Below are 19,544 nucleotides of genomic sequence, written 5' to 3'. Positions count from 1 at the left end.
AGCGCCTGCCCATGAGAGATTGGAAATAGAAAAACATTCTTACTTATTTAAATTCATTAAGTGTAGGCAGCAATCTCCATTGAAAAGACAAACCTTTTAAGCTTGAGGCTGCTTTGATTTAAGAATGCAATACTTTTCTTCTTGCAACTAACAATTTGTTTATCTGCTATTTGTTTTTTAAAGTCACGATTTATAAATGTCTCCTTTGATAATTAGTTTTGGTAACTTTCATAGCAGAACCTTTATTGTATAATATTTGCCTGCATAACAAAATCATTCTAACTTCGGATGAATCTCATCCTAAGATAATTTCAATAAATATAACAAAGTTTGGGTTCATGCAGTAAATCACTTACAGAAAACCTTTGAATATGATCGCCACATTTCACATCCATAAACAAATCGTGTATGATCATTGGCAAAACGGGACATAAACCAATATAATAATTATTTCGTCTATCTAAAATCGACTATAATTTCTTCTTGGGATTTCAAATTAAACCAGCTTATAAAGATCATATAGTGACAAAATTACGCATACCCATTTTATCATAAACTAATATTCTTTTTTCACTTTATTTTAACTACACTAACATAAAATTTACATCCTTAACGCTATTTTGACATGTATACAAATTAACAAATAGTAAGATGAACTATAATGTGAAACGAACAGGAGCAGGCTCAAAGAATTATAAGAAATGGGAATTAATATTATGGTGATGGACATTTTGTTTAAAACCTTTTGGTTAAACGATTATTTTCAGAATGACATAAATTACATTGTGAAACAAGAAAATACTATTCTGAAATCATAAATATTTAGTATTTATTTGCCATTACTAAAAACCAAAGTCGAAGAATAGGGAGGGATAGAATAATGACTAGGGGTGGCAAACGGGCCAACCCGGCCCATTTGGCCCGGCCCGTATGTGGCCCGTCAAAAAACGGGCCGGGACGGGTTGGCCCGTCAAACAAAAACGGGCCAATATTCACAACCTGTCTCATATATGACGGGTTAACGGGCCGGGCCGGACTGACCCGTCTAGTTTTTTTTTTAATCTTTTTAATTAGTTTTCAAATTTTTTAATTTGTTTTATTTTTTAAATTTGTTTATATATACATATAAATTATTATTAAAGTCATATTTAATCAAATAAAATATTATTTTAACTTTTAATTGATTAGTTAATGTTTTAATTAGATAAGTTAAAATAATTATTAAATTTACATATTAAATTATTTAATTATAACTAATAATTCAAACTTAATTTGTAGGTGTTAATGATTTAAATTATAATACTATTATATATTTCTACATTTATAATATATAATCTAAAAAATTAATTTTTTTAATTTTTTTATTGTATTTTATTTTTTTAAAACGGGCCAGAACGGGCCAGCCCGTACTTTGGCCCGTCAAGTTGACGGGCTGGACAGGACGGGCCAGAACGGGCTGACGGGTTGAAATCTTCAACCCAGCCCGTTCCTTTTAGCACGGGCTGACGGGCTGGCCCGTTGAGCCCAGCCCGTTTTGCAAGCCCTAATAATGACTTATATCTTAATTGTAGGGCTATTTTTTACATTACAATAATAACAGTTTTGATGACAGCTAATTTTGTTAATGAATAATTTGAACATTCTTAAACTCAATTGAAAAATTTACACAACCTAAATAAAGATTATGTGTCAACTTGTTATAACGAGTTTCCTTTTAGATGTGTAAACCATACATAAACTATGAAAATTTAAGAATACAATCTTAATAGTGTTCTAACCAGTTGCACATTTATGAGTTCAAGAACATAACTCAAGCTGAAAGTTCAAAATTGGTTAACAACCTAACCAACTATATCTTAAACTCATTCATAGCTTGTTACTGTATGTATTCTATCATAAGTGTGTAACCATTCAATTTACAACCAAAATGATATGCTTTCCTCTAATAGGCCTCCAAACGGTATTGTTTGTAACATTTAAACGAAGGACACAAAAACTGAAAAGGCTAAATCCAGCACAAATATATTTAAGTGATATGCTTGGCGTTCAATGTTTGCTTAATTCACCTCTATATCCAATAGAAGATAAACAAAAACTGTGTGACAAAATATCTAAAACAAACCGTGAGAGGCAAATATAAGTATTGAAATTAACTAGCAAAAACACTCTTCATTGAAGCATAATCGTAACTATCAAGGTTTCAGTCATCAATCAAATAAAAACAAAAACAAGTCATACATTTTGCAAACTACGAAAACCATAATCATCCACGGGCCCCTCACTTCTCCGACGAGTTTGGTCCACGCTTCTTTCCGAATCCCACCACTACAATCAAACAAAACCAAAAATAAAAGTTTAAAACACTACATTATGAAATCCCCAAATTCATAAACCCTAAAAAATCTAACATAACAACATTTTCTTTTTCGGTAGAAAAGGGATAATAAGGTAAAACTTAAAGTTGTGTGAATTTTGCTTTAGACATAAGGTAAGGAAAGGAAAACAGAGAAGAAGAGAAAATTACCGGCGGTGACGAATCGGCGATTGTATTGCATTCGCTTGTGAGCGCGTCCACGTGGCTTCTTCTTCTTGTCTTGCTTGGCGACCTTAGGAGTTTGTCCTCTCACTTTGCCCGCACGAGCGAGAGATCCGTGAACCTTACCTGTAATCGAAACATCAATCAAATAAACCATTTAGACATAACATCCTCGTCTCCGTGTTCATGGAAACCTTGAAATCTCATTGAAACTGAAAAAGAATTAGGAAATAACTCACCCATTTTGATGAATAGATGCTTCTCTCTCTGAAACGTTCAGCTGCAGCGGCGACCGGTAAAATCTGAAATCAAGAGGTAGAGATCCTCTATTTGTAAAGGTAGGGTTTATGGTTATGATGTCTTACTGGACCTTAGGGCCCGTTTAGCAAACTTGCTGAGCCCACGTTTCTTATGGACCGTAATACTGTTGCACATGCACGCTTCTCTTTTTCGGCCGTGCCTAATTTTATATTCTAAAGAAGCCTTATATTTTTTAGTTGAATGAATTTACTTTAAAATAGTTTATGCTTAATTTATATTGGGGAATAATTTTTGAAAGTTTTCTTTAATTGGACTGCGAAAAATTATTCTTACAATATTGTTACAACATATGTTTAAAAATTCCATGGATTTGACACGAAGACTTTATCTTTTTTTTCCCATAAAAAAACCATATTACCATAGCACATTCCCTTCGATTTTCTCGAGAGCTACGCGTCGTTCTTTTTTCTTTTTCGTCACATCAACTCTTTTTTCCTTCGCATATTTACGTCTCATCTGTAGTACGTGTTAAGTTCAGTGATCAATAAAAAAAATAATGATACGTTTAGACCACTAAAGATAAAAAACATTCATATTATTGTTCTAACTCAAAATAATAGTATTTTAATTAATATATATTTTTTAGAGTGCAACGTATTATTTTTCTAAAATTAAATTCGTGAACTGTGCTTACGAAACGTCTTTACATTTGAATTACATTTTCATCTTTCCAAAATTTTGCATTTTATACATACAAAACAAAAAGAGGGGGAAATTAACTCTACAATGAAGGGGAGGATAAGGAAAAATCTTCCTAAAAGGAGAAAAATAGAAAGCAAGATTGACTTCAAAACCTAGCACATTTATCATTAAATTATATTTCATTTCTGAAATAAAAATTACAAAAGGGCAAAATATTTCACAATTCCATGAACTATTCTTTCTTTTCGATGTGTTGAGGCCTGTTTTCCTTGAGGGTCAGTGTGTTTTGTTGTGTAATAAAATGAACAAATGAGTTGTACTACTTATACTCACCTACGTGGTATATCCCTTGACATTGAAAGTAAAACAACGGATGGGAAGAGAAAAGGTTGCTCTTTATGAACTTCACCCGATGGATACCAGCATTTGGAACTTGATAGAAATGCAACAGGGATGTCCCAACTACTCTGATGACCATAAACAAAATTTGATATTTACAACTTAATTATGTGCTCAAAATTGAACCTCTTGAAGATCATTGGGCACAAACTTTGATGGTGACATTCCCAAAGATTCACCAGGAGTATTATTTTCTCCCATTTCTGTGGGACTAAATAGATCATTAATAGCCTCACCACCCCATGAAGCTGTTCGCCGTGAATGAGGCACTTCAGAGTTGCTGCCATTCGTCATTATTTCCTGGAAACCAATAGTATCCATGCTTGGAAACCTTTGCCGTGGTAAAACTCCAGGGGATTGGTAGGACGTTGAAGGTTTTTCATTATTTAAACTATCTTCATGATTACTTTCTGTTATAGCTTCCATTGCCTGCTCATTTGATGATGGTGTGTGAGCAGGAACAAAAAACTTTGCATTGGCAGCCAGAGCAGGTTTGACAGGTGATGACTGAAACAATTTTGTAGAGCTTCCACTACCAGGGTTGAACGTGTCAACGTACCTGTATAGACCAAAAATTTCACTAAAGTTGAACTTTGCTTTGTTCCAACAAGGAGACGATCGTAACAAGACTATGATTATCTTACCTTGATCGAACACCAACGCGACCTCGGCCAGAGAATTGAGTTGAGCTTGGTGGCATTGGTGGAATCCCTGGATTATGTTCATGACTTTTAGTTTTTAAATCATATCCCTCCTTAGGAGGCGTTCCTTCATTCTTCAGTGCATGTTTTAAGCTGTATTCAGTTGAACCATTCTGGAAAGTAGAAGTCTTTGGAGGAGGTGGTAGTGCAGTTTCTTCAGATTGAGGTTGGACGCCTTCCTCTACCCATCTTTTCAGTTCTTCATCATAATAAAACTTGTTCTTTTCACCCAATTTAGCCTTCATAAAGCACCATTTGAGTTGGCTTAGTCAAAACCACCGTTGAAACTATAACAGAAAATAACATGAAACGACTAAAGTAATACCTGTCGACCGGGGCGAGGTCTCAAAACTAGTTCCACTGTCTTTTGTAATAGTTGTGAGCCAAAACCAAAACGAGAAAAGCGAGATGCACCCCCTGATTCTGTTGTTTTTCCTTGACCTTCAGGTGAAGTTCCCTGGAAAGAAACAACCATTTTCCCCAATAAAAAAAATACACTAAAGAAAAACGAACACATGAAACTGAAATCTTTTGAAGTATCCTAAATAGTAATCACAAACCTGGCGAGGGCTTCTACCAAAGTCTGGCTCTGAAACGCTTCTATTAGGTTTTGGTGTTTTATTATCGTCAGCTGTCCAATCACTTATAGGTTCCATTGAAGCGGATGGAACTAAGGATGACATTGCCATTGTTGATTGGCTATTCGATACTCTGTTTGTAACAGGCTGGTGATGTCCATTTCCGTGAACATATCCTTGAGATGATGACGATGATGGAGCAGGTGGTGGTAAACCACCAACAACTCGATGTGCAGTACTATCAAAAAAGTTGAGCAATTTGCCCACTAATTTTGCAGGTGCCAAATTTGCGGCATACCCACCCTGAACACATTGTTAACTAAGAGTATAAATAACAAAACTATCAAAATAATGAAGACTCAGTCAAATACAAGGAAGTACCTGTTGGTGGGTTCTAATCCTATCTTCAAGAGATAATACCAACTGCTTCCATGTTTCTACTTCTGGTGCACGACCAGTTTTTAAGCATTTCATTACTGCTTGGCAGTACCTGAAGCAACATAATAACAATAAGGCAGATTACACAAAGTATAATACTGTACAAATAATATTCTAAGAACTTACTTCAGCGAGTCTGAAACCTTTCCCACTTCAGCTAGCATGTATGCATAAATAAGCTTATATGGCTGAAATGGAAGCAAAATAAACTGAGAGTTTCCAAGCACCTTTGAATATTCATATAATTCAGTCCTCTGTTCAAATAACCGTCAAGTTTGATCAGTTTTGTGTACTTCAATACATCTCACAAAACAATTCTATCATATTTAACATTAAGTTTAAATGCTCATGCACTATCACTATAAAATCTTTTATTTAAATTGTCAATTACAATTCACCAATATAAAATCTTATATATTTACATTGTCAAGAGAAAAAGAAATGCTAAGGCACCTGTATTTTACGCAGACAGGTTATTTATAAGCCTTACAAAACACACGGTTTTTAAAATGTCACATTCCTGAGTTGATAGACCTAGGATTGAAAAAGTAATATAAACTACATGCAAGGCTCTAAACATGTGGATGTTATCTTAAACATTTAATGAAAGATCCTAGATTGAGCAATGTAAAATCCTAGAGAATCAAGCAATCAGGAATCAGAGAAGTCCAATGGAGAGAGGAAGGGATAGCAAATATACAATGTACATTACATTTTCCGGGAAATAAACTCAGAACATGTTCGTGCTATATGCAATAGAGCAACCAAATTTAGTTCAAGAGGCAACCTAAAGAGTTAAAAGATATTTCAACAAACCTGGATAGCCTCTGGACTAGCATAAGTTCGAGGAAATTTCCAGTGATCTGCTCCAATTAGACAGAGCCTTGCCCTATCTGAGTATGATTCGAAATTCGCTTCAGCAACTAAATAGCATATGTGTGCAGCAATGATCTAAAATATGTCTCCCAAGTTAGAAGCAAAATTGAAATCTGCACAATCATTAAACAACCAGAAACATGGATTGAGAACTATACCTGACTTGTTTCTCTCCACAAGCAATCACCAAGATGAATAATTACAAGTTCGTCATCTTTGGTTCTGTTTGCAGTTATTACAGCCAAATTTTCCTCCCAATCACCAAGCATGTCAATAGATCCAAACTGAAATTCCAAAGTAACAAGAAACTTATGAGTTTCCTAGTTGAATTAAAAAAAAAACATTAACCTTTGAAAATAATGAAACTTGGAAAAACGAAAACTGAAGTGTATAATCCTGTGCATAGGTTCCTAGATCATCCCATTGAGATCACCTGTGTAGGCTGCTGAGGAATATTCAAAGAGTTAGGATCCCCACCAGCTGAGCTACCAGGAGAGAAAACTTCAGCTGGCTGTCCAGCGATTAGAAGGCATAATGTGCGCAAAGGTGATCCTGAAACTAGCTGACGAAGTGCCATTTGCTTCACTGTGTCAACATAGAACTGCAATAGATAAATGTACAAAGTTCATTGCACAATAAAAGCTGGTTAAAAAAGGACTATAAGACACGTAAGGGACAATCTAATTCAGATATTTCAGTATCAACAGTTCAATACAGTATTGAACACCAGAAAAAAGACAGCTAACCTGATCACCAAGTTGTGAAGCAAGAACAAGCGCAGGTCCCCACAATTGACCTTCTTGTGCATACTGCAAAGCCTCCTTTTTTTTTCCAGAGACAAGAAGGTTTTGTACCTCAGAAGCCGTTGCCTAGATCAAAATAAATATCAACAAAATGTGCATATTTAAATATCTGTAGGGTTTGTCTGGAGTTAACTTATACACACCCGCATTTGAGCTTCAGAAGGCAAATTTTGCAGACAGTGACTTCTTAGCACACCGTATTGAGTGAACTCCTTGCCACACGTCTTGGTAGATGCAAAAAGCTTTGCAACTGCTGCCTCAGGAGTATCATTTTCCTGTTCAAAATACAAACACAGTAGGTCACCAAATCTGTCGGTGATACTGTGCGGAAATGGAATATGTAACAATTGAATCAAAACTATCAATGGGGCATGATAAGGTTAGAACAACCACATAGATCATTATCAAATATTTCCTGAATACTTTCACGTTCCTATTTGGACAAAGTTTTCCTTCTCGTGCTAAAGAAGGTACAGCAAATACATTTACAAGTAATAATTAAAAAATAAAAAAGTTGTGAGGTAGTGTAAAAGATGAGGGCTTGTGCGTAATACCTATTGAATATTTGAATGATCATTACAAGTTTTAAATCAGTGTGTTCAGTGAAAAGTCATGGAATAATTATAAGCTATTCTACTATAAACCAAAAACAATAAATAATAATAATCAAATGGTGTAGTTTATATGTCAAATATAATAAAATTTACTCAATTTCCTCTCTAGTCTCTCTTCTATTTTCCTAATTATCAACACCATAACATCCATTTCCTTGTCAAGCAAAAAAAATATGAATGAGAATTTAACTTAACTCTATTGCTGACAAGAATGACTTTTCCAACTATCAAGATAATATGGCACAACAAACATTTCGGAAAGCAATTAAACTTTAACAAACCACTCCATAAAAAGACGACTAAAAAAATGCAGGAAGCAATGTTGCAGATGTTATTAACATCCAGGGACAGAACGCATGTATTGAAACAGGGGCAGTCACCCCCTAACCCAAAAAATGTTATCCGCATATGCATTAATTCCTAATATAATATATCCATCCCCTTCTAAATTCCGAATATAATATATCCATCCCCTTCCTTTTACAAATAATTAGTATTATCAGTACATTGATATATTTGATGTTTAATCAAGTCTAGAAAACCATAATAAGTTTTATCTATTAAAGTTATTGAGGTATAAGGGGGAAGCTGAGTAGTGTTATCAAGTATTATATTCTTTTGGCTTAATAATTTTTTTTTCCTGTAATTATAATAATGATTCAATGTTTTTTCTCTATTTAACTTTTACTTAATGTGGTTCTTATATTTTTTAAAAGACACAATTTATTTAGTTTTTAGATTCATGTAAACTTTATTCCTCCCATTTTGCTGCTAAAATTGGACAATGAATTAGCCTATGCCAAATCATTGTCTTTTAAACGAGGTTAACATTGATCTAATAGAATTACCACATTGAGTTTTGTTTAGAAAATATAGAGACCATAGTGAGTAAAAAATAAATAAAAGAAAAAAAATCAAATCATTATAAGGAATATAGGGACTCAAGATGCTACTAAGCCTATTCCCCCTTCACTTTAGCACCAAGTAGAGAAAAAATGTTTTTTTTTTTTCTATCTTTAAAGATATTATAAGGTAAGAAGAATAGAAAGTTGAGCAGCTTTCTCTTTTCTGGTTGGTGTTTGTAGCTGGTCTTCTTCTTTTAAATATTGCATTATCTTATTTTTACATTAATATTTAATTTTTGTTTTGATTGCTTTTTATAAATTTAATGTATAACTACGTTAATAACAGATTTTATATATATATATATATATATATATATATATACACTAGCGAACACACATTGTCGCGTCTTTGTATTCGCTTTTTTCAATTTTTAAGAAATTTAAAATTAATAATAAATATATAATTTTTAAAATAGTTGTTAAATATAAATTAAAAAAAATAAGATATGTAAAAAGAAAATTTAAATAATGATTTAAGACAAAAGAGATTTCAAAAAAGATTTGTAGAAAAATGATTCAAAAGTAAATTATTTATAAAATAATTAATTTTTAAAATAATTAAGGGTAAGATGGGTATTATGAAATGTGGACACAAAAAGAGGAAACACATTTATTGTTATACTAGCGTAAACACATGTGCTATCGCGCCTGTGTGTACGCATTTTTTGAATTATATTTATAATTGATGATATTGTAATGTTATTAAGTTAATGAACAAAATAAAAGTATATTTATAAAAATTGAAGTGAAATGTATGGAGAAAATATGAAAAAAATAACTGTTGATGAATAGTAGGAGAAAAAAGAAAAAGGAGATAAGTAAATAGTTTTATAAAAACTTGTAAAATTAACAGTTAATTTTTAAAAATTTAATAAATAATTAAATTCTAAAGGGTAAAGTTAGAATTATGAAATGTGGACACAAAAGAGGGAATCCCATTTATATATATATATATATATATATATATATATATATATATATATATAATATGGATTGTTTGTTTGCTTTTAATTGTCTTTTCTCAGTAAAAAAAAATATGTTAGACAACAATTTTGTTTTGTGTTACTTATAATTTATTTTACTAATAACTTTATCTATAGTTAACTAGGATTTATAATATTTGAAATTTAGTATGTAAACTAATTCTTACTGCAACAAATTGTTTCTTATATTGTAATTAAATTATGATAACTCTTTCTCCATTTTTGAAGAAAGAAGTAAATATTTTATTTATTTATCTCAACCTCGTCTTGAGTCACAAAATTTAAAAAATTCAGCATAAGCTTGTAAGCTTGATGAATGACCTCTAAAGAATAAAGAAGTTAATGATTTTGATTAATTACTATATTTATTTTCATAAGGATATGAAATAATTCTTTTATCTTGATTTTCTCTGTCATATTATTATTGGATTAAAATACCATAACAAATTTAATCAGACTAAAATCATGAAAAAAATAATTTGATCACCTGATAATTAAAATAATGTGATCTAAATTGAATTCAATCATTTTTTTTTCTTAGCCCATTTAATCTATGATCTAAGATCTAAATGGATTTACGAAATCTAATCCGTAAATTTATGGATTAGTCAACTTTTAAAATAATAAATTATATTTAAACAAATAAAGCAATATTATTTTATTAAAACATACACATGTATCATAATTTATATATTAAAACTTGTATATCTAAAAGTTAAAATGATTTTTATTAGAGTAATTTAGATTTTATATATACATAATTTATTTCTTACTTCGGCCTAAATTAGGATTATTTATTGAGACTGCAAATTGTATTCTATTTGAAAAATGGGTCAAATAAGGCCACTACAACGTTACATCTTCCTATCAGATCAAGCTGAACCAAACATTGTTAAGGTATATTGAAAATTAATATTACTTTCTTAATCTCTTTTTAAGTATAATTTATGATTTTTTGAAGATAAAAAAATTAATAAATCTTCTTGATTTTAATAAAAAAATTATATGATTTTTTTTCTTTTTATTCTAGTTCCTTTCCACATTATAATACATATATAAAGTCCACCAATAAAAGACATACGGCTGTAAAGTAAAGCGCAACACAACTCTCCACAAAACTTTTTTATCAATCTTGCAAAGAACGTGAAATTAAATGAACAGTGGCATAGAAAATATAAAAAGAACTTGAAGGGTAATAAATTTAACTTACTTTTCGTATGGTGTCTGTACCAAAAGGAGAACGTAGTTTTCCATAATGTTGACAGGCTATTTTAAGCAAGGAGAGAAGGAGTCTCAACCTTTCACATTTCTTATAATCCATGTCAGTTGATCCAGAATGTGCAATCCTCTCATCTATCCATTTGTACAACTCTTTATTTCCAAAACTCCCACTAACCAATGGACCAGGGAAAGATTGCTGACTCAGAGCACGGAAATAATCACCAGCGCCACTGCCAATGCTCGAAGAATCAATACTTCCATTGACAACTTCCATCACGTTTAACACAGAAACAGATCCTTGGACAGATGTCTTCAGATAAAAGTGAACGAGAAGTGTTAATTATAACAAAATTCAAACGAAGCATCAATTAAAACTGAAAACATGAATCAAGAGTTAACCTGGCTTCCATATGATGAACTTGAAAAACTATAATCTTTCATTACAACGAGTTTTCCACCAAATCCAAAGGTTACTAAGGCATGAGGGGGACGTCCAGCTGATGATCTTCCAACATGAGGTGCACGAGACTGATGCGTATCCTGGAACGATGGCTGTGCCTGGGAGTAACTGAAGGGCTTCTGACTCTTAGCATATTCATTTGAGAAATTATTTGGTTCATCAAACTGTGTATTAGAATAATTAAAATGTTGAGGAACGTTCCCACTAGGAGCAGAGTTTTGTCGCTCAAGAGTTTGATCAGCCAAACCATGATCATGGTTCACTTTACTGTACGAAACTGTTTCAAATGAGGCAGAGTTATTTTGTTGATCTTTATTAATAGAAATATTTGAACCAAAAGAATGCCCATATTGTCTGTTTCCACCAGAAGTTGCAGTATCCTCATTTCTAGTAGCCATCTCAGTTGTGTGTGTGTCTTGACCCTGGTGATGGTGAATACCGTATGAGCCACTCCACTTGTCATCTGTAGTCTGATTACCAGCGCCAAGTGACCCATAATTGCCATCTTGACCATACTCTCTATATAAATTGACATCATTGGGCAAATTTTGTTCAGTAGAAGAACGCCTACTTTCCTGTCCATGACCAGCAGATTGAATAAATGAATGGTAAGTTTCTAACGAGCGCCATTCTTGAGCAATCATGTCATAATACCAGCCAGGATACTGAGGATCGAAAACCATATGTTCAGGATACCCATTATTCCCCTGCGAAGCCTGATTCCAGCATGATACACTTTCGGTTGTGTTAGTCGCAGCTAAAGTTCCAACCATAGATTGCGCAGTTTGTTGCATATAAGAAACCTCCGATACAGCATCAGAAGCAGTTGTCCAATTTGCAGTTGTATTGGCCATAGAGCTTCCCTGATTAGCATTATGTTCATCTACCATATACCATTGCCCAGTGTTCTGATCATACTTCCAGCCAGGATAAAGATCCTCCCAGTACTGACTGCTGCTCAGATCTTGCCCATTTGTTTTATTTACCTGAGATGTATCGTAACCTTTACCCTCTTGGCATTGCTCGTAATTACTTAAAGAATTTGACCCATCATTTCGAATTTCATTACCAGATTTTTCCTCATTATTAGAATGATTACACGTTCTGCCAGATTCTTCTACCAATTCACCGAAGAAGTCAGAATACGATCCAAACCCATTATCTCGATTTGCATCAACATTAAAAGAATTCCAACCCACCTCCTTAACCTCGGAATTGTTAATCCCATTGCTCTTGCTCACATCGGAAACTGACGTCCTCTCCAAACCCGTCCCATGATCACCATGATCCATCGCACTATCACCTCCAAATGAACCAGAGGACGCCGAAAAACCTCCCTCTCGAGCATTCCCACCATCTAATTGCACACCACTTTCGTCCCTTTCTTCCTGTTTCCTCTCATTCCGACATTCTCCAGCGTCACCATGGATCCCTAAATTCGCGAACGCTTTGACGTCATCATAATTATCATAATCTTCATCAGCATGGCCAGAATTAACATGTTCATTGTCATCCTCCACCAGTTTATCGAAAAAATCCTCGTCCGTCTGATCCTCCAGTGGAGGATTCGAAGCCATCACGCCCAAACCATAAACCTTCTCAATTGCACCGGTCACCAATTCGCATGAAATCGTCACAACCACACCCAAACAATCCTTGATTTCACCTCCTACAATTGGCAACCACGAGATTCGAATCCGAAATAGCCACCAACCAAAACAGAAACGAGATATGCGAATCCTAAGATGCACGCAATCCAAGAACGAAGAGGAATTTTAAAAAATTAAAATATAAAGGCATTACCCGGGAATTGCAAAGTTTCCGTCTCAACAAAACGCAACGTTTTGGGCCGCAGAGCAAAAGCAGCAAAAACATAAACAAATAAAAGAACGAGGTAGCGTCAGAGATCCATTTTTAATCAGACAGAGAAAACAATCAAAAGAGAAGAGACGAAAGAGACGAAAGAGAAAAAAAGAGAAAGAGAGAGAGAGTAGTAAAGAGTGGAAAGCCCTGGATTTCGCACCACCTCACCTACTATCAAGAACACAAAATTACAATGTTTTCTTTTTGTCAATTTTAGATTATTTTTTACATTTATTATTGCTCCATTCACTTCTCAATTTTTTAATTCTGATTTTTTTTTTTATTATCTACATTATACTACTCGTACACAATCCTGTATTAAAAAATGGATTAAAAAGAATAAGAAAAACAAAATGTACGTGTATTATTTGCATGCAATTGCATCTGGTTGCGACCGTTGTTTGCGTCCCCTACTAGTGGTGGATGCATTGATAAAGAGACATGCATTATTAACTATGCTTAAAACTGAGACTCTAGGATTTAAGCGCATAAAGAAATTATATCTACAAAATGGTGACTTTTCGTTAATTTTTGGAGTATTCTCATTTCTCAAGAACCTTAAAAAGGATTATATATAAGCATGATAACTTTCTTTTAGGGACAATATGTTTGTATTAAGGGATCTTTAAAAAAAATTATTAACTAAAGAAGATCATGTCGATGAACTTACGAGACATTTCGACATTGTCAATATTAGACATTTAAAAGAAAAACAGTTTTATTGATCTAACATGGAAAAAGATGTGCAAAAGTTTAATGAAAATTTTTGAGTTACAAGAAGGCTAAATCTAAAGTCATACATCATGAATTATGTACATTTTTTTTCCAATTCTTAGCAATCCTTGGTTAAATTTCTCAATGGATTTTGCTAAATCAAAGCATGGACATGATTCAATCTTTGTGGTATTTATGTCATTGCATGTTACAAGGCTGATGATGTTTGTGTACTTGGTAGCATATTTTGCAAAGTTCTGAAATTACATGAAATACGTAAAAGTACTTGGACAAGGATATCATCTTCAAGGAAAATAACATGCAAACCAAAAGAGAGGGAATTATGATACTCCTAACGGGGAGAGATGCACGTGAGGGTGATGGTTGTGAAGTTGTTAATGAGAAGATCTTCGAGAGTTGCTTGCAAGGAAAACTAAAAAATAGAGTACTTTCAACAAGGGCGACTCAAGTAGGTAAAACACTCGCATGAGCTTTGGATCTCTAAAAGAACATTAAAAAACCTTTTTTTCAGTACTAATATTCCTATGTTGAATTAATTATAGGTTAAATTATGCATCTGGTCTTCATTTTCATAGTAAAATTTTCATTTGATCTTTTTATTTTAATTTAATTTAATTTGGTGCTATTTTGAAAGATCGGATGTAATCAAGTTCTTTCCGTCAGTAGTGTAGTAACAACGTTAAATGGGTAGCACATGTCAATTCTTAGATTTTTTAAATTTCTTTTAAAAAAATTTTAAAAAATTAAAAATTTGTCATGTGTGTAGCTGAGGTTGTGTCACGTGACAGTGACCGACAACGTGATGTGGTAGTGGCAGTGCCACATGTCACTGTTATACCATGTGTCATTTTTTCATTCTTGATTTGGTCCCTGTATTTTTTATTTTTATCTCAGTTTAGTCACAATTTTTGTATAAATTGAGCAATTTTGTCATCTCCAGATTGAAACCAAATTTAATTTTTATATAAACAGTACACAAATATTTCTATTAAAATTAATACTTCTAATAAACATTTTTAACAATATTCAGTTTATTTAAATTTAAATTTTATAATAAACTTTATTTAAAATTGTTTTAAAGGTTTCAATAGAAAATAATACTAATAGGAAAAAGTCAATAAATTATATTGATATTTTATTGCATCATACTTTAATATTTTTTATTTAAATTTATATTTCAAATAATTTATATTTTTAAAATGTGTAAAGTTCAATAATTTCTATACAAATGTTTGAGTTGGTGAAAAATAACAATTATATAAATTCAAATGTAAATTTTTAAATAATTTTAATTAGTTTATATAACGATTAAAAACAAATAAAAAATAAAAAACAATTTTAAATAAAGTTGAATGTGAAACAAAAATTTAAATAAACTTAGTTTTGCTAAAATTATATAATAAAAATATCAAATTTAATAAAAATATTTGTATAACATTTATAGAAAATTAATTTTTATTTCAATTTGGAGGGGGACTAAATTGTAAATTTTTTACAAAAATTTGGACTAAATTGAGACAAAATAAAAAATACAGGGACTAAATTGAGAATAAGGAAATGACACCAGGTATAATAGTGACATGTCACACTACCACTATCCTATCACACTGTCACTGTCACGTGACATGACGTTAACTTGACACATGACAAATTTTTAATTTAAAATAAAAATAAAAAATAAAATAAAATTTTAAAAGAAATTTTAAAAAATCAAAAAAATCTAGGAACTCACATGTGGCACTGGAGATGGCAACAGGATGGGACGGGGATGAGTTTCGTTATCCCATACTCATTCCCGTAGAAAAAATTCGTCCACATTCCCATATATTCAAATTCAACGGGTATCAAACTTTTATTTCATCCTCATCGAGTATTGGGTATAATCTCGAACTCATACCCATTTTCTTACTACTTCAATATTAATTTTATTTAATTTTATAAAATAAGAAAAATTTACGATAAAGGAAACATAATATTATCAAATATTCAATATTAGGAGGATGATTATTTATTCAATATCAAATACTTTGAAATAAATTATAATTGTTTACATTTTAGATTAAAATACCAAATAAAATTTCATGAGAACCAAAACATTTATTAAATTTGCAAACATTAATGAAACCTAGTTGATAACATTTAAAAATATTTTTTTAAAAATATTCAAATTATAATATATTTTAAATGTTTGTTTACTTAACTATTTTAAATTCTAATGAATCTCTATTTCATACATTAATAAAAGCTACAATACATCACTTGATCAAAATGACGCAAAAACAAATAATAAACATAATAATAAAATTTTGACATAGATCTTGTATTTTTTGAACTCCAATATATGTTGAATGGTGATAAAAAAACATTTATAACAATTACAGTAAATTTTTATATTGTAGTAAATAAAAATTATTTTTACAATTATAGTGAAAAATTACAATATGATTGATAATGAGTTAGAAAATAAAAAATAATTAGATAAAATATATCAAGATAGTATTTTACAGGATGAAAATAAACAACAAACCAAAATATTTAAAATGTGTGTCTTAGAAACAATTTGAGAGACTGTTGAAAGAAATCACACAATGAAAAACAAATGTATAATCAAAGGTATGATAAGATGGAAAATAGCTTAGAGATCTACGAAAACTTTTCAAATATCAAGATATATACTCAATGGTTATAATAAGATATATACAATAAATAAAAGTATTAAAAAATAATAGAAATATTCAAATGTGAGATATAATTTTTTTTAATTGACATACATCATTTTAACATAATTACATAAAGGTTATAATAAGATGAAAAATATATTGGAGATGCGAATGATTTTCATGACAAACCAAATAATTAAAAGAAATAAAAAATAGAAAGTATATATATATATATATATATATATATATATATTGTGAATATTTTAATAATTTAAACGGGGATGAGTATTATGGCAGGGATATATACATTTACATACCCAATTGAAAAAGTCGGAGATTTTTCATATTCATATCCATACCCAGTCAATGTGGGATTTCCGTCAAAACGGAAATGGGTCCAGGTAATACCCATGAGGACAAGTTTATTTGTCATCTCTACGTGACACCTTTGACGTTGTTACTACACCAATAATATAATCAAATTCTCCAAAAATAGAGACCAAATTAAAATAAATAAAAATAGAGAGACCAAATCAATATTGAGTTAGATATGAAGTTATACAATTATATTAACTTAACCAAAATATTATGTTAGTTTAACCAACATATGAAAGTGAATAGATGTATTCTCATGAAGGTGTAGTTTATTATTTTTCTTACATAAAATTTAATATGTAAAACTATCCAACCAAGTTGGTTACACAAAGTTTCAACTTTTGTAGTTAAGAAAAGGTATAAATACACATTTGGTACCCAAACTTTTTCGGAAAGTTCAATATGGTACCCGAACTTTAGGAATGTTCAATTTGGTACCCCAATTTTCTAAAAAGGTTCAATTTGGTCCTCTCCGTTAAGTTGGAGTTAACACCGTGTCCGTACAGGACACGTGTCAAGCCATGAAATTTTTATTTTTTTTATTTTTTTTTTTAAATTAATTTTTTTTCCAAAAAATTAATTTTTTTTTTCGAAAAATTTAAAAAAACTGCCACGTGTCAGTTTATTATCGTGCCACGTGGCAGCTTACAAGCATGACACGTGGCAGTGTAATAGTTATTTTCAATTTAGTACCCCAGTTTAAATTTTTGGTTCAATTTAGTACCCAAATTTTTTAAAATGATCCAATTTCGTCCTTTCCTATTTGAGACCAAATTAGTAAATAAGCTTAATTATAATTTATATAAACATGTTAAAATAATTGTTTTGAATTTATACATCAAATCACTACACCTAAATACTTAAATTATTTTATTTTCTTCATTTTAACCTTTGTAATTTTTTATACATGAAATTTTTTACACTTGTAAAAAATAAAATAATTTGAATATTTAGGTGTAGTGATTTGATGTATAAATTCAAAACAATTATTTTAACATGTTTATATAAATTATAATTAAGCTTATTTACTAATTTGGTCTCAAATAGGAAAGGACGAAATTGAATCATTTTAAAAAATTTGGGTACTAAATTGAACCAAAAATTTAAACTGGGGTACTAAATTGAAAATAACTATTACACTGCCACGTGTCATGCTTGTAAGCTGCCACGTGGCACGATAATAAACTGACACGTGGCAGTTTTTTTAAATTTTTCGAAAAAAAAAATTAATTTTTTGAAAAAAAAAATTAATTTTAAAAAAAAAATAAAATAAAAATAAAAATTTCATGGCTTGACACGTGTCCTGTACGGACACGGTGTTAACTCCAACTTAACGGAGAGGACCAAATTGAACCTCTTTAGAAAATTGGGGTACCAAATTGAACATTCATAAAATTCGGGTACCACATTGAACTTTCTGAAAAAGTTTGGGTACCAAATGTGTATTTATACCTTAAAAAAACTAGAAAAATATGTTTGTTTGAAGTACTCTTGTCATATTTCTGGTAAGATATGGATAAATGATGTGTTTTCCTATATGTATTATGAGATTAAAATTTTCATTGTTTTGTGTATATAAAAGGTTATAGTTATTTTCATATTTGAAAACTTTAGTAACTTGAAACATTTGATGACAAAATTGTTTAAATAATCTCTAACTATTTAACCATTTGATGCTATGCAAATTTTATCATCCTGTATATGTTGCGGTGATGCTTTATTTTAAGTTTGGCCATTGCTCGGATTAAATCGAATTCAGATCTAAATTAATTCATTATAATTTGAATTTAATATTTTAAAATTTATACTCGATCATTTGATTTATCAAACTAGTTAGATACGGGTTGTGGACTAATTTGGTTAAACTATTTGAATTACAAACTCATATTAAATAAACCTTTTTAAGATATGAAAATTATTTTTGTTTAAAATAAATGAAATAAATATAATATTTTTTTAACCTAAAGAATAACATATGTGATTTTAATAATGATTACCGTTATGGACTACCGTTTTATATAGGTTACTATTAAATTAAAAAAAAAATCATACCACAAATAAAATTTTAAATTTCGAATATATTTACGAATTTATAAATATTAAAATATAAATTCAGATTAAGTCAAATGTTCATAACATTTTAATCTATTATTTAAGTCTAACATAATTATCAATTTTACTCGATTTTATTTATATAACATTGCTACATATTAGTTTTATTTATATAACATTGTTACATGAGTTGGATATGGATTATTTGCTCAAACCTATTTTATTCATCTCAAATAATAATCTATATATTCTATCAAAATTATGATTAAGACAATAATTTAATTTATTAAGAAAAATTTAAATAAGAAATACTTAATAAAAAAGTATAAACATTTTAAATATTTGAGAAATAAAAATTAAAAACATTAATTAAAATACATAA

The 19,544-nt window shown here is 30.7% G+C and overlaps 2 protein-coding genes across 3 annotated transcripts; both read right to left on the bottom strand.

Moving 5' to 3' along the window:
* Positions 1-2,149: 2,149 nt before the first annotated feature.
* LOC114177094 (small ribosomal subunit protein eS30z/eS30y/eS30x) lies at positions 2,150-2,932 on the bottom strand. The gene is made up of 3 exons (XM_028062330.2): positions 2,776-2,932; positions 2,525-2,662; positions 2,150-2,325 (listed from the first exon to the last, which is right to left on the bottom strand). Exons 1-3 carry the CDS (start codon positions 2,777-2,779, stop codon positions 2,279-2,281), a joined length of 189 nt encoding a protein of 62 aa, XP_027918131.1. The 5' UTR covers positions 2,780-2,932; the 3' UTR covers positions 2,150-2,278.
* Positions 2,933-3,638: 706 nt separating this feature from the next.
* Positions 3,639-13,522, bottom strand: LOC114175677 (protein transport protein SEC16B homolog). Of its 2 annotated transcripts, none has more exons than XM_028060458.1 (13): positions 11,417-13,522; positions 11,007-11,327; positions 7,438-7,569; positions 7,238-7,360; positions 6,925-7,092; positions 6,650-6,775; positions 6,432-6,566; positions 5,742-5,803; positions 5,559-5,667; positions 5,160-5,480; positions 4,925-5,056; positions 4,543-4,838; positions 3,639-4,457 (listed from the first exon to the last, which is right to left on the bottom strand). In XM_028060458.1, the coding sequence occupies exons 1-13, from the start codon at positions 13,052-13,054 to the stop codon at positions 4,013-4,015; spliced, it is 4,008 nt and encodes a 1,335-aa protein (XP_027916259.1). In that variant the 5' UTR covers positions 13,055-13,522; the 3' UTR covers positions 3,639-4,012. The 2 variants fall into 2 exon arrangements, with proteins under 2 accessions (XP_027916259.1, XP_027916258.1); XM_028060457.2 differs by having other exon boundaries at positions 5,742-5,869; positions 11,417-13,146.
* Between the last annotated feature and the right edge of the window lie 6,022 nt (positions 13,523-19,544).

Source organism: Vigna unguiculata, chromosome 3 (genome assembly GCF_037176805.1).
Source record: "Vigna unguiculata cultivar grain cowpea cultivar isolate G323 ecotype 2 chromosome 3, ASM3717680v1, whole genome shotgun sequence".
Taxonomy (NCBI): domain Eukaryota; kingdom Viridiplantae; phylum Streptophyta; class Magnoliopsida; order Fabales; family Fabaceae; genus Vigna; species Vigna unguiculata.
Note: the sequence above shows the minus strand (reverse complement) of the source record. Positions and strands in the feature narration are given on the sequence as shown.